Genomic DNA, 14,984 nt, shown 5'->3' with positions numbered 1-14,984 from the left:
CCAGTAACTGCTTCAGTTGAGAGATGCTAAGATTTCAGAGAACAGATGACTCAGTGGGTTTGCCTTGAAACAGAACTAGGGTCCTAAACCAAAATGGCTATTGACAGTCATGCTTCACTGATGAGGCCTCTACAAGAACTGGCTGTGCTTAGATTATTTTTTAAATTGTGTGGGCACCCATGCAGTGAACCTTTAGTTTTTAATTCACAGACAAGCAGTCAGCAAAACCAAAGCACAATACAAAAGTACCAAGGGAACAGGAGGCTCCTGCCTATCACAGTATTAAATGAACTATAGTAATAATGATTTTCTCTGTAAGAACCAAATACAAAATTTCATCTGACAGTCATTTAACATTCAGGTCTACTTTTTCCTGGTGTCTGACAGTAACAAGTTCTCCTTTGCTCTAGGGAATATAAACAATGCTACAGTTATCACATGTTTGTTTTACTCTGCATATCATATGGTAAATACGTAAGTGTATTCCTTGGCTCAATTTTTATGAGATCCAATTCTTCAGAAGTTCAAGAGTTCTTCCATCGCATCTTGGTTTGTACACCATAAACTAATTCACACTGCAGAGATAATGCCACAAAGCAGTTCATAGTACTTACAATGAAATTTCTCATTAACACAGGAGGAAGACAAAACCAGCTGCCAGAGAAACACATACTTAAGCCACAACCAGAGCCTTTCCATTTTAGATGAATTAAGCAATAGCTTCTAAGTCCACGTACACTCACACAAATGATATTTAATTACTGCTCTAAACCAGACTACAAAAATGAACTGTACTAGCCCCCTGTTGCAAGGTACAGTTTTGGAAGAATTGTGACAACAAAGAGATTATCTGTTCATGTCACATTTAAAGCAATGCAACTTTCCTCAGTTTAGCAGAACTACACCTAAATTGTAGCCTCCTGAGAACTAAAACTCCTAGTTCTAAAACTAGAACTTCTGAATTTCTGCTGCTCATCTTGTCCTACAACCCATTTGTCACGTGTACTGAGCAGTCTTCTCCTCCTACCTTATCCCACCATACGATTTTCTGTTAAATGTATTTGTTCTCTTTAGAACAGTTTTCAGAATGTAAGGTCCTTATTCCTTACCTTTTTACTAAATTATTTCTTCTCCGCTCTCTAATTACATAAGAATAATGGCAAGGCATGCCAGAGACAGACACATACCCCAAGAGGTCTGGGATGGTGTCCAGAAAAATGACAGTCTAATTTCTCAGATTCTTCAGCTCCATCCGCTTCTCCTTCATCACTGGACAATCTGCTCGTTATATCTCCTCCCATGGAAGGCAGTGGCAGTTCTGGTACGTACCCACTGTGGTTTGAAGAACTGTTGCTGTTTATGCTATTTGCAGATGAAGGTCTAGAAGGAGAATACACATTTAAATTACCAGTGTTCAAAGTCTCTGCAAACCTACCTGCTGGCATCAGGCATCAAAGTAAATGATACCAGAAATGATCATGTAAAGAAGGACAGTAAAAGATACTGAAAAGCTGATATTTGGTCTTGTCAGAAATACATCATGAGGTTATCATTAACATTAGCAGAAGCACCTTTGTATTGCCTGGAACTTTAAATGTGCCATGAAGTTCAGTTTTAGATCTTGAGAGAAGGAAAGTGTATTTAAAACATAAATAAAAATCAGATGAATAAAATTGTCTTACAATGCACCATTACTCTGCTACTTGATTAATCCCAAGCGTCCAGTTATGAAGTTATATTTCATACCAAAATCCTACTGAAATCAGTGTACTAAATTTAATAAAAGCGTTTAGCTGACACCCTCTACAGCTAGATTAGTGGGTGAAGTAACTGGGAGAAGCTCTCACAGCATGTTTTCTTTATCTTTGTCTAAAATCCAATGAAACAAAGTAGGAATGCCTTTGCACCACAGGATGTGATGGTGCCTTGCCTTTCAAAAGTAGTTTGGAAACAGATTAGAAGTGGGGGTGGAAAAGGGTCTCAATTACAGACCAATACTTGGTCTATACAACCACGTATGTATGGAGATCTCTGAGGCTGGAGGAGATGTCCACATTGGGCAAAATCTGCAGATGATCATCTTCAGCTTCAAGGATTCACAGTCTCTGGGCATAGCAGTCACTAAACCTGTGGACAGGTGCCCTCTCCTGACCCTTGCAGGGATTGCTCATGGATAGCATCAGCTGGGAATAACTGCTGCAGCTGCTGCTGCAAGGGATGGATTGTTCCAGTGCTCTGCAGCCTTCAGGAGAACTTGGCAGGGTCAAGCCAAGCCACCCGCAGTGAACCCATCGAGCTGTGCCTCAGCAGAGCAGGGAGCACTCGCAGAACCCCTTCCAGCAGCAGAGCCACAGGCTGGCTGGCTCCCAGACAGGCAGCAAGGCTTTCCTCTGGCATGGCTGCTTGCAAAACCAGACAGGATGACCCAACAGAGGCACCTCAGCAGAAACAGAAGCGTAGGCTGTACAAACACAACATAGGACTGCTAAAATCCTCCTTGTGCACCACTATATCTGTAATTTCTTCAGCTGACTCTCATGGAATTGCATTCCAGTTTTGCTGCTTTGACTGTAACACCTACTAAAACCCATGTCTGCCTGTCTGTTCTCCTCTCTAGTTAAGGACTCTGTAAGGTCACTCCTTTAACAAGAATTTTAGGCAGATTCACACCAATTTATCTATTCTTTCATTGTCCTTTCACTCAAACTCTCTAAGGCCCACCCCTGTCACTGTAGGAATAAAATTTCATTAGGGCTTGGTGAATTGAAACAGCTGTCTCTGTAAGACTTGAGAGAGCAAATACAAGAAGTATCTCTTTGAAATAGGGACTGTCATAGTACAAAAGCCCCAAAATGAGCTTGACCAAGGCTTCTGCAAAGAAATGAATGATGAATCAATATAAATATGAACAAAACCAACTAGTTTAGCTCTATGCACTCCAGTCAAAACTAGCACCAAAAAAACCCCACAAATAAACAAAACACATGGGAAAGTTTTCCAGAGGATAATTAGAATTCAGCAGACCAAATACCTCATACTGTTTTTCGTAAAGAGATGCCTTCAGAAGTTTGCATTGTCTTTCTGAAGACTGTTTTTTTCTTTTCTAAGAAAAGTCTTCAAAACAAGGGAAGACATGCTATGGACAGTTTCACATCAATAGTTTCAAATCAACACTAAATTACACCTTTTTTTACAAGAATTCCATTGATGTAACTGGCGAAGTATTTGTAGAGAAGAATTCTACGTTAATATGCAGAATTTCACCTGTACTCCTCTAATACCTGAATGATTCATGTAAACAGACTTTTATTCCTAAATGTCCCAGAATGATTTGAATATAAACTTTCCCAATTATTACTGGCCATTTTAGCAAAAAAAAAAAAAACAAAAAAAGTTAGTCTGAGATTCTGAGCCGAAGGTGGACACTACTCCTTACCTCATTCCCAGTCAGACCACAGGTTACCATGGACAGATTTAGGTTAATAAGAGCTAGCAGAAATTCTTATATTAGTATGTTTTATTGTGCAATAGCCTAAAGAAGTATTGAATGCTTATAAAATGAGATGTATGAAAGACTAAGAATCTTCTTACAGCACCTTCAGAATGCACCATTCTACACTGGAGAACTGCTTACCTTGGAAGTACAGAATTTGGTGGTCTAGATTTTGCAGGAGATGTTACTTTAGATTCTTGCCCAGAGTTCACTGAGGATCCTGACAGAGAGTCTTGTGCTGGTGTGGGCTGGCTCTGATAGCTTTCCCTTGCAGATGGTGGATGCTCTTTGTCTTTTGCGACTTCTTTTTCCCTGGATCGAGCTTTGTGTTCAGCTAGAAGGATGTCAAACTGTTTTTTACGGCCTGGAACTGCTCGTCGATGATTAAGTGAATGAGTCTAAAAATAGGGTGGTTAAAAAGCATTTGTGTGTGCATGACATTGTTTATGAGTCCTCTACACTTCTGATACACCACAACTCTAAAAGATAAAATCTACTTCAAACAACTTTAGCCACAGTTATGGAAATAAAGCTGCTATTCCACATTATCTTTGATAATTTATGAAGTCATTCTTAAGAAATGCCAACATCAAGGCTAAAATTACTTTTTGCAACAATATAATAGAGATATTGACTTACCTTTTCCAGACAGAAAATAGAATTCCAGTAATTTTAAGATATTAAAAAGTAACATCATTGTAGCTTTTAGCTTCCAATGAAAAACTGATTTCATTGGATTGAAAAATGTGAATACATTTTAAAGTGAATTTAACTGATCATCTCCACTGACAGGCAGTACATACACATACAAACGTTCATTATAACTGTCCTACATTGCTGCTACTTTTTGACATGAGAGTAACTAGTATCACAAGGGCAACCTCCAAGTAAGTCATTATACAAAAATATGTTAATTTTTTTAAACTAAAAACTGACTACACTGTTGCACACATGAACCAAAAAAGAAGCATTTAAAATAACACCTGGGCTTCTACACGAAACGTTAATGCTTTCTGCATAATAAAACGACAAGAAAAAAATATTTTTAGAAATATCAGTGGAATAATGCAGATGCTCTGATTCAAAGAAACAGAATTACTCAAAAGAATTACCTGAAGACAGCGTCTGAATACCATACCCATTGTCTGTAAGACAGGAGCAGGTATGACCTCTCAAACTACTGTGGTAGGATTTAAACTATAACAAAGCATCTGATATTTTATCTTCTAAGAAAAATACCTTGCAGGTGAGCGATCTTGTGCAAGGTTTCTTTGTTTCAGGATCCAGTACTCCACAGTGTTTATTTGGGTCAAATTCTCTTTCTGTTTGATGAGGGAATGAAAAAGGAGAAAAACCCAGATTATTACAGAAGTTTTAACCAGAGTAGCTTATAATTTTTGCCTGATAGAACTTACTTCATGCCCAAGCTGAACCACTGATCCCTACCCAGCATCCCTTATAAATAGTGCTGTGTGCCTCACTCATACAGTTGTGCAGTTTTTTGTCCTTGCATGTTTTAAACTATATAGAGCAGGATTTCAGCCACAGATTTCATGGCAATAAGTCTGTTTACAGTGCTGTACTCAACGGAATGGCCCAAACATAGGACCAAGCCAATGCCTTGCAACTTCAATTCCCTCTCTAACACTGCTTCTGAGGCCATGAAATACAGTAAATCTTCCTCCTGAGCTGGTCTAACAATACATACACAACACATACAATATCACAAGTGCTTTGAACAATATTTCTTTTACATACTTAGAAATTCTAGAAAACAACCCATGGTGTCTCCAAAGTAAATGCAAGATTACTGGTGGCATTTAAAAAACAAAATTTATGTAAATCTGTCCCCTAAATCTGTATAAAAATAACATGTATGTTAGTTTATATTACCCTAAGTGGAAGGAGGCATGGAGTTTAAAGTTTGCAGAGATTGTGAAAACAAGGCATTTACATGAGTTCTACTCATGATTACATTAAAAATGTATTAATATTTAATATGTTGTATTTGCATATTTCATTTTCATTAATATTTTAGTGTTTATATGCCACAGATAGCATCACCTCCTTTAGGAGGTTTTAATATAGTTTTAGGGTTTCCACTAAGAGCTATAACAAAACTAAGGACATACACTTTTTAGTTTATGCCACCAAAAACCCCTACCACTACCTTCACACACCTTGACAAAGTGTGGTTTAATTTGCAGACTGGTTTGCTTTTGTTTGATAGGGGAATATAAACTATTGCCAAATCCTATTTTAACTATACAGTGGTATTACATTCACATATAACAAACATCCTGTGTTCAAATACAACATTTAATCAGAGGATCTAAAAATTCTTTATAAACAAACAAATGAGAGCTAAGAGAAAGACAGTGGTTCACAGCTGTGCTACAATGTTATGACAGCATCACAGCAAGTAGAACAGCTGGAAGAAGAAAAGTGAGGCCAAGTAACCTATGTTAGACAGCAACTGTCCTCCAGATACACAAATACTAGCAGTTTCATGTATTCTGTTACATGGACTTAAAAATGCTTATGCAAACATTAAATGGCTATTTTATCAACCTATCAGCAGAGACATACCAAAAAGTGAGTTTAGAAAAAACAGCTGTCACAGTTTTTTGGCAAAATCTACAAAGAGATTGAAATATGTCACAAGTAGTTGTAGATTCTGTGGCATTTACAGCACAACAGAAACAGAAAAGTAGTTGTGTATGACTCAATATAATAAACATTTCCTTTTCACTTAATGAATGAAAACATGTGTTCATGAACTAAAGGAGTTAATTACTCCTGGAGTTTAAGATGTTCCTATTGCAGATTCCTGAATCACCCATCTAATAACCTTCAATGCAAATTAAAAAAAGAAACTAAAAAGATGATATGGACTAATAAATATGCCTTCATATGAAAAATCCTGAGGGCAATCATAAGGCTATGGAAAGTGTTCTGAAAGTCACCAAGCAAAGACTGTTTTCGATCAACAGGAAAACATATTTCAAAAATCAAAAGCTCTCCAGACTGCTACTGGAGAGCATTAATGTCCCAACCAAGTAAGACTTGCAGGACTGATTACAGTAAAGCCAGTTATCAGGAAAACATAAACAGATAAAATCAAGATAAGGAATTACAGTCAGAAAGAGTGGAAGCCTCCACCTTTGACTGAACAACAAAATAACATGCTTTCTCCGAGAAACAGAAAATACTGAACAGGGAACCACTTCTCCTAACTGAAGCATGTGTGGCTGTTCCAGAGAAATCATGAACATCTAACTGCCAGCTACAGACATGCCTGGTTTGGGCAACACACTAAATGAAACTTACCACCTTCTTATCAATAACAAAATGCAGCTTCTGACTACTTCTGTATTTGGAAATGTGTAGCGTGACAACCCTCAGACTCCTGTGCACAGGCACAGCTTGAGAAAACTGTCTCTTTGGAATGGATTCCACTTCTTCGTGATGAGTGGATAATGTAAAGAGCATTTGTTATAACCTTCACTGAAAGAAGAGGACGGGTCAAAACTGAACTGTCACGAACTCCTGTTTGGTGTAAGCTGGGCATCATCATTATTTGACTTCACCCAAAGAGAGGAAGAACTAAGGAAGATTTAGGAAAAAAAAAAAATTTTGTTTTTTGCAGTTTGCTACTGGGAAACACTAATCCACTTATGCTGGGCAGCTACAGACTGTCTTTTGTGGTTCTGCAAGCCGTTTCCTCTCTCTCACCAAGGACAGTGCTCCTGAAAAGAGGGCAGGTTCATTCATCACCCAAACAACCACCAGCTCTCAGAAAAATAGAAAACAAACTTCAATCACAGTTGGGGAAATGGTGTGAGAGAGAGTAGAGGCTGCTAAAAAGGGAAGGAAACAGATGTAAACTGGCCAAACTTATTAAGGAGCTTCAAAAATTAACATCTGTACAGCTCCAGGGCAGCGGACTGAGGGAAACCTAAATCCCCTAACCACCGTTTCATTCTTTTAACATGAAATGAATGAAATTATGCAATATCTAAAATAATCATCTCATTGACCTTCCAAGATCTTTTTCTCAGCCTTTGTATAATCCTGTATAATAATGGAGAGGAATCCATCATAGTGACACACAATCTACAGGCAATTCATCTCCAGTGCTCTCAGGACTTCCACTATTTGCATCATCACTAAATTACTGCATTGCTGCATCGATACTCGAGGCAATGGAAGTAAGACTGAACAGATTGTAAATTTGATAATGACAGAGGAGCCGTAAAAAAATCTCAGTTCTGTGGATTTGTTAACCATATAAAAGTAAACACATGCCTATTGGGGTGCTCAATCAGTCCTGTGCAGAAATTTCCACCAGGGAGACGTTCCCTAGCCTGGAAGATATTGTGAGTGCGACCTCAGACACAGAACAGCTCAGGAGTCACCTCCACAGAAAAAACCTGCAAGCTGAAGGAAGGCTCTACAGAACTGATTCTCCTTTATGAACACATTTCAGCAAGCACTTGTAAGAAAAAGTACAAGTATCACCTACAGCCCTGCAGTGCTATGTGATGACATGAGGGAAACCACTCTTAGTTTTAACTGCCCTAGGAGGAATTCAGAATTGATTAGCTAAATTAAGCATCTAAACCATTAAAGGAAATAATAGGTTAAAAGAAAGCAGTATTTCAAATTAATTGTAAAATAGAGAGAGTTTTTATTAGGATAATAAAATTGGATCTTAGAAACTGAAATGTAAGGGTTAAAGCCAAATCTTAAGCTGCTTTCTTGTAACATTTTTTCATTTTGTGCAACACTATAAATGAACAAGGGTTCTATCTTCTTATACACCACCTTTAACTAGTTAAGAAAGCAATCAGTGTACTGAACCCTTTCAGGCAATGGCATTGTTCCATGCCCCACACAGCCCTAGCAAACACCTCATACTGGACTGGAATCCAGCCAGGGTAGCAGCACCATAGGCTAACTGCCAAATTTGAGAAAATAAAAAAAAAATAAACCTGATATTCAGGCAAAAAATAGGGCACACTCATTAACTGCAAATGAAACCATCTATCTTGTACAACTTATACTTGGTTCATAACTAGTGCACATTTAGAAATCATGTGAACTAACTTTGTGCCAAAGTGACGATCCAGTGCGGATCATGCTGCCATTAGCAAAATTAGCCTTTCAGTACACACAAGAAGTTCCTGCCCGAGTCACAAAGTACTGCCAGCTGATGAATAGACCCTGCACAGCTTCTGGAGCCGTAAACTTGAGTCAGTTACTTTTGCTTTAAAAACCCCATAAAATAAAATCCCTCAAAACACTGTTTCCTTTTATTCAGAGCAAAATCTGTTTTCAGCTTTATGCGGCGAATTCTCTACTTGCTGCCCTACAGCTGGCATGGGTCACATCCAGGGAACTCCACAGAAAATAATTCCTCCTCCCCACGGATGGCAACCTTTCTAACGGAGCCTCTGCCCTCCCACAGTGTGGTGTTCTGTGCTTTGGTGGCAGGTTAGGATGGGGACCACACATCCTCAAAGCTACTCTGCCTAAGACCATCCAGGGCATTTCCTATTTAGTGGTGCTTCCTCAACTCCACTGTCCTGCCTTCCTGAGAAGGCTCGAGGGGCCCATGCTAGAAACATCTCCACTCATGTGTGAACTGTAGAGAGGTAGGGGTGGAGGGGAATTATGACTTTTAAGACTTCCCCAGCATTTCCGTATCTTGTTAGAATTTTCTAGTATCTAAAACCAAGAAAAAAGATTCTCTAAAAAAATCATGACTTGGAGGATAATTCAAAGTCTTAAAACAATTCAACTTGATAATGACTGAAGTCATCCAACCAAGGCACATTTTCTTTTGTTCTAAACAAACCCAAATCCCATAATGGCTTGAGGAAGTCTTCTGCTTTTTTGTTTTAATGAATTTTCTTCCTTAAAGATTTATATTTGGCCTGTTGACCAGTAATTTCAAGCTAAACAGAATGTGTACTTTGCAAATACCTTACACATGCTAAGACTGTGAAAGTTTTTTTTTTAATACAGGCAAACTGGCATCTCACAGTAAAAAAAAATCAAAGTAGCATTTTATTAGCTATATTACGAACTATAGAAATATTAACAAAGAAAGACAGACTACCTCAACAGATGAACTACAACATCACTCACCTGAAAGTCTTTTGTAAGGCTTGTTACTACTTTTAGTGCCGTTTTGGTGTTTCTTGTCTATTGATGGAGCTACAATTCCTTTGCCATTCAGAATCTTTTCTGGTGATGGTGGCACTGACTTGGATGTCAAACCAGATTTAACCAGAGTTGGAGCAGGTATGGTGGATGAAGAGGCTGAGGAGGAGGTGATGGTGGTAGTGGTTGCAGAATTCATTTTAACATTGGCACCATCTGCCTTCACTAGGTTAGGAATTTTCTCTAGACTGACTACTGGAACAGGAACGCTGCAAAACCAAAGAAAAATCTTCAAATGGTATTGCCTGTACTGAAGATTTACAGTTACTTAATCCCTTTCCACAGATATAAAAAGTTTGATGCAAATGACACAGCATTTTAAGACCAGACTAAAATGAAATACTTGGTACCATTATTGATTATTTTTGTTCAATCAAACACTTACAAAACCAGGCATCTGTAAAGCCTGGCAATGCAGAGAATTAAACCTTTGCATTTTTGTAAAAATCCAATTCCCTACTATTCATAAGCAAAATCAGTATGTGGTACTAAGCAAACCATACCCCTTACAAATATAGTCTCATGCCTTTAACACAAGCACATACCAAATATGTGTATACTGTACTAAACTCACCACGATAACAAAGCAGTTTGCTAATAATATTAATATTTTTAAACAAACGTAAAAATAATTCATTTACTCAGATGTGTCTCAATGACATACAAGTTCTGGAAACAAGGAGAAAAGAGATTTTAAGCATAGAAATCTTAACAGCAGTCTCTTTAAAAGTATTACAATCCTTAATGACTTGAGCATTACTACAATGTACTTTTAATAAAATCTTAGGAACCTAAAAATAAAAATTACCAGTATAATTATTAGCTTAGTTGGCCCTTTTCAGAATAAAGTTTGCAATAACTAACTTACTCCTACTTAAATACCACCACAGAATATCTGACAGTAACAAATGTTACCTTCTCAATTTGGCAGCAAAAACGACTGAGACAAGTGATTTCCACTTCCAGCAGTATTCTAACATTTCTGGATTCTATTTGCATGAGGAAATATCCAACAATGATAGCTGCTTTTTACCTACTCAACAACTCCAGAATTGGATGTCTTGTGACTACCAACTAATATATAAATTATATACCCCTCCTTACTGAAACAAACACAAATAAAAAATATTACACAACTGTATGGTTAGGGGCTTATCCCCATTCACAACTGACACATAATTTCACTCTTTTGTGTCTGAAAAATGGCACCTTCACTGCACCTTCCTACAGATGGAATGGTTAATAGGTGTGGAGTTTTTACAATCAGAAAGAGATGACTTTGAGATGGCATTCTCCATTGGAAACATTGAAGCAGGATTGAAAATAACTCAAGTCTTGATCTTCCTGGGCTCCTACAAACCTCTCTTTCCCTGTAATTGCTGAAGACGACAAACAGAAAACGCGGCGTGTGTGGCTGGAGCGGACTCTCACACACGCTCCAATCTTTCTTCTACGTGTCTTTTAACACGGGAAAATACACAAACTTTGATATAAACAATAAGTATACACAACTACTAAGAAGATTTAGGCACCAAGATATAGCCTGGAACTGGAATTAAATTATATGAAACTTCCATATTCTGTGGTACCATAAAGGGAGCGGTCAGTCAGAATACAGATCCGACTGCAGTGAGATGTAGGTCATTGGCCAGTAACCGAGCAAAAAAATGTACCTTACTCTCAAAATCAGAACTGCATTAAGTATTTCAATGAATGCAAACATGTAGCTATGAAAGGCAGGATTTGATCCTCTACTTTTTTAAACTGTTCTGAATTTATTACTTATAAGGCAGGCAAAAATTACAACATTTCAGTGTAGGAATTATTTTTTTCCCTTAAATAGATGGCAATTACATTTTCTGAAAACAGGAGAATCTTACTCTACATCAAGTTTTACTATATATAAACTATAAAAACATATGAGAAATCTTCATGCTCAGTTTGTAAGATCTAACCTAATTCAAAATACTGATACACAGTGAAAAGGTCAAATGTATTATCTGGACTAGTAGTAAAATATGGTCAATAAAAATGAAAAGGGTTTCTCTGTTTTGCAGTGTTCAGAATCTCAGATCCCAAGGTACATATGGATGGATCACTGTGATAATGAAAAATGCCCAGGTGAGGCATTTTTGCTTCGTTTTATTACAGATCAACAAGTCAACCTTCATTACGCATTTCATTGCAGTGTAAAAGGAAAAAGAAAAATACTCCAGTATTTGAGAATACACGAATTCTACAACAGTCCTGGCACTCTATAGTACATTATTTGAGATTTCAGAAGCTATAGATGATAATTTCTTTTTTTTTAATATATATAAAAAAAAGGTACTGCATTCAACAGTGAGGAGCTCTAGTTTAATCTTAGCATAACACATAAAGATGAACTGATAACCAAGCGCCAAATTGGAAGCTGCACAGGATTAGTGACTATAGCCAAATATTAAGGTCTAAAAAAGTAAATAGATCACAAATGCCTATATTTATATTTGATGGTTCTTTCTCCAAACAGTTTTTTGAATAAAAATCGGGCATTTATTTTAAAGGTTTGTTAGAAAAATAAAAATCAGGTTTTTAAATTTTATTTACTATATTTTAAAAAAAAGTTTTGAATTTAGATTTTTTTAAAGACAACCGTCGAAAGGGACAATTAGAAAACCAACATGCAACAAACATAAAAATCAAGGAAAAACCATCTGTATTCAGTAAAGACAAATTTACTTTTTCTTGACAAAAGAAACTCTAATAAGATTAGCAGTATCTACCTAAAGGCCAATAAAATAGTTACTAGAAATGCAAACATGTCAGAAACATTCTTTTTTTTCTTCTAAAAGAAGGAAATATGATAACTCTCTCTAATCAGATAAAAATGCTTTTTGATTCCCGCAGTAAGTGTAAATGCCAGCTGAAAAATAATGATTGTTTTTTTTTTTCTTTTTACATAAGGAAATCTGCATAATGTGGCCATGAGTTCCAAAAGAGATGTAGAGATATCGGGTCTCAGCATATTAATTTCTAATTGAATCTTGGAATACTTGGCAACTTAGAGAAGCTAGCTGACGCTGAAAACCCAAACCAAAGTGTCTTGGAAGAAATAATGGAAAAGCTAATAAATTGATAAACAATTAGTTCAGAGTTTTGCTGAAAATCAGATCATGACCAAAAATCTGGTTTCACTTTTTGATGAAGTTACCTGTTAAGCTGACAAAAATAACTGTGATAATGCTCCAATTTTTGAAAGGCATTCTAAAACACATATAGGAACACTTTAAAAGCAGATGGTAAACAATATGAAATTCAAAACTATTTTTTCAGAGATTTATGATTCATTAAGGGTGCTTGCTAGGGGGACCTTTTAGCCATCACTACCAAGCCTAAAATGACTGAAAACTTCGGTGGATTTGAGAAATAAATATAAGATTCCATTTGCTGATGGAATCAGGATGGAGGGAAACTAAATAATGAAGAGACAAAGATAGTTATAAAAAGCAGAATGGAGTGTTTGGTAAAGTTCACGAACTCAAAAAGATATTTTAATACAAGTGAATGTAAAGTTACACATGAAATAAACTGCTTGGTCTGCAATGAAATACAGGGAAACAATATACTGGGAAGTAGTGACAAAAATATTTAGTGGTCACACTGATTAGGCAATATGAGCTTTTATTGTATTGTTGTGCTTATATCAAAAAAGGGATATGGCAAATAAGATTATGCAGCAAAAACAGTTTTCACATGTCCCTGGTTATACTGATATTGGATTATGGCCTCCAGTGTTGCTGACCAGTGGTACAATATCACTGTTGATGAATTAGAAGGGAATCAGCAAAAGGCTACAAAGACGTCTGAGAGCTACACGAAGTGCTTGAACATGACAGGCTTTAGAAGTTCATTCTCTTTTTCAGATAAGATAACATTTCCTTCTGTTTTCTCATGTTTTGTCAGGCAGTTGGGCTAGATGATAGTTACAGGTCCCCTCCAGCAAGCAAGAAAAAGAATTGCAGTATGTCACAACACTTCTCATACCTAGAGCTCCTTATTACCCCTGTTTTCCTTTCTTTAGGTTTTTAAAAATTACTACTGCTTTCTGTTAAGTAATTTTGCTGGGTTTATGTTTTGGTCATTTGTAACTATATTAATTCTAAAATCTCAGCCACTCATTCAACTATTTTCAAATTTGCAAGAAAAGAAATTCACATTTAATAACATAAAACATTGCTCTATTTTACATTGCTGGGATTGCCTCTACAATGTGTAAAGTATTTGTGATTTAATGTTGGACTATATGGTCCAAGTTAATTCTGCAGAGCATTGTTTCCATGCTGCAATATCCTTAAATCATGACTATTTTCACTTTCTTAGCCTCAGTACGAACAACAGTATTTCCTAACGCAAAAAGAAAAAAACTAAGAGATGATTAGAAAATACTTTGAAAAGTGACATTATAAATTTTAAATGGTTATCCACAGGTATACCTTTGTGATCCTACTTCTCTTTACAGAAAGAGTGTCAGTTTTCTCCGTGTTGATAAAACCCACATAATTTCCATCTCATTTTCTTCATTTTCAGAACTTCTGGCAGGCAATGGCTGAGCTTTTGGAAGAAGGCCAAGGAGACCTGCTTCAGCTGGTATCTCAGGGGTAGCTTACTTGAACACTTTACCCCAATTTTATACTGCCTTAGGTCATGGATGGGTAGAAATGAACATTTGGTAGCACCACAGCACCTAAATCCTCCATGGTAGCACCCAGAAGCTGTGCTGGGGCACAGCAAGCAAAGCAGCATCCTTTGGGCAGGTCAGCAGTGAGGGAGAGAGCTCTTGCCTGCAGGAATGCCTTGTATAAAGGGTAAGCATTTGGACTATGCTTATTAATTATGATCACTTGTTCATTGTTATTGTTATTGCTACCAATCATCTTACTCTTTCTCTCTATTTTCTACCCTTCTGCTGTACCTCTTACCACCTTGACTGCAAGCTGTAGAAAATGATGGCTTGCATTTATCTCGTGCACAGTGCAGTGGTGCTCCAGCTCTGCTCCAGTCTCTAAGCACTGCTGTATTATTAGCAACCATGTTAGAGACATACAGGCGAAAAAAATCAGAGCTGACAGATATTTCTGGATGATGTATTCACAATAACACTTTATATTCCAACTAGAGGAAGGGAAGTATTAAAACACCGGCTAAAAAATGAAATGGTTCCAGATCTCTTTCGTCTGATCATTCTGATCATGCTTTTTAAAGCATTAGCCATGGAGCAACC

General features: G+C 37.0%; 1 protein-coding gene across 7 annotated transcripts in view; it reads right to left on the bottom strand.

The window, feature by feature from the left end:
• Nucleotides 1-14,984, bottom strand: part of ATXN7L1 (ataxin 7 like 1) — a 116,562-nt gene that overhangs the window by 14,868 nt on the left and 86,710 nt on the right. For all 7 annotated transcript variants that reach the window (XM_027639724.1, XM_027639723.1, XM_027639725.1 and 4 more), the window contains 4 exons: nt 9,647-9,930; nt 4,733-4,815; nt 3,635-3,891; nt 1,188-1,380 (listed from right to left, as the gene is read on the bottom strand). In XM_027639724.1, the coding sequence (XP_027495525.1) occupies nt 1,188-1,380; nt 3,635-3,891; nt 4,733-4,815; nt 9,647-9,930 (817 nt within the window). The remainder of the gene's footprint in view (nt 1-1,187; nt 1,381-3,634; nt 3,892-4,732; nt 4,816-9,646; nt 9,931-14,984) is intronic.

Source organism: Corapipo altera, unplaced genomic scaffold (genome assembly GCF_003945725.1).
Source record: "Corapipo altera isolate COAL_440 unplaced genomic scaffold, ASM394572v1 1b, whole genome shotgun sequence".
NCBI lineage: Eukaryota > Metazoa > Chordata > Aves > Passeriformes > Pipridae > Corapipo > Corapipo altera.
This window is presented reverse-complemented; position numbering and strand designations above follow the sequence as displayed.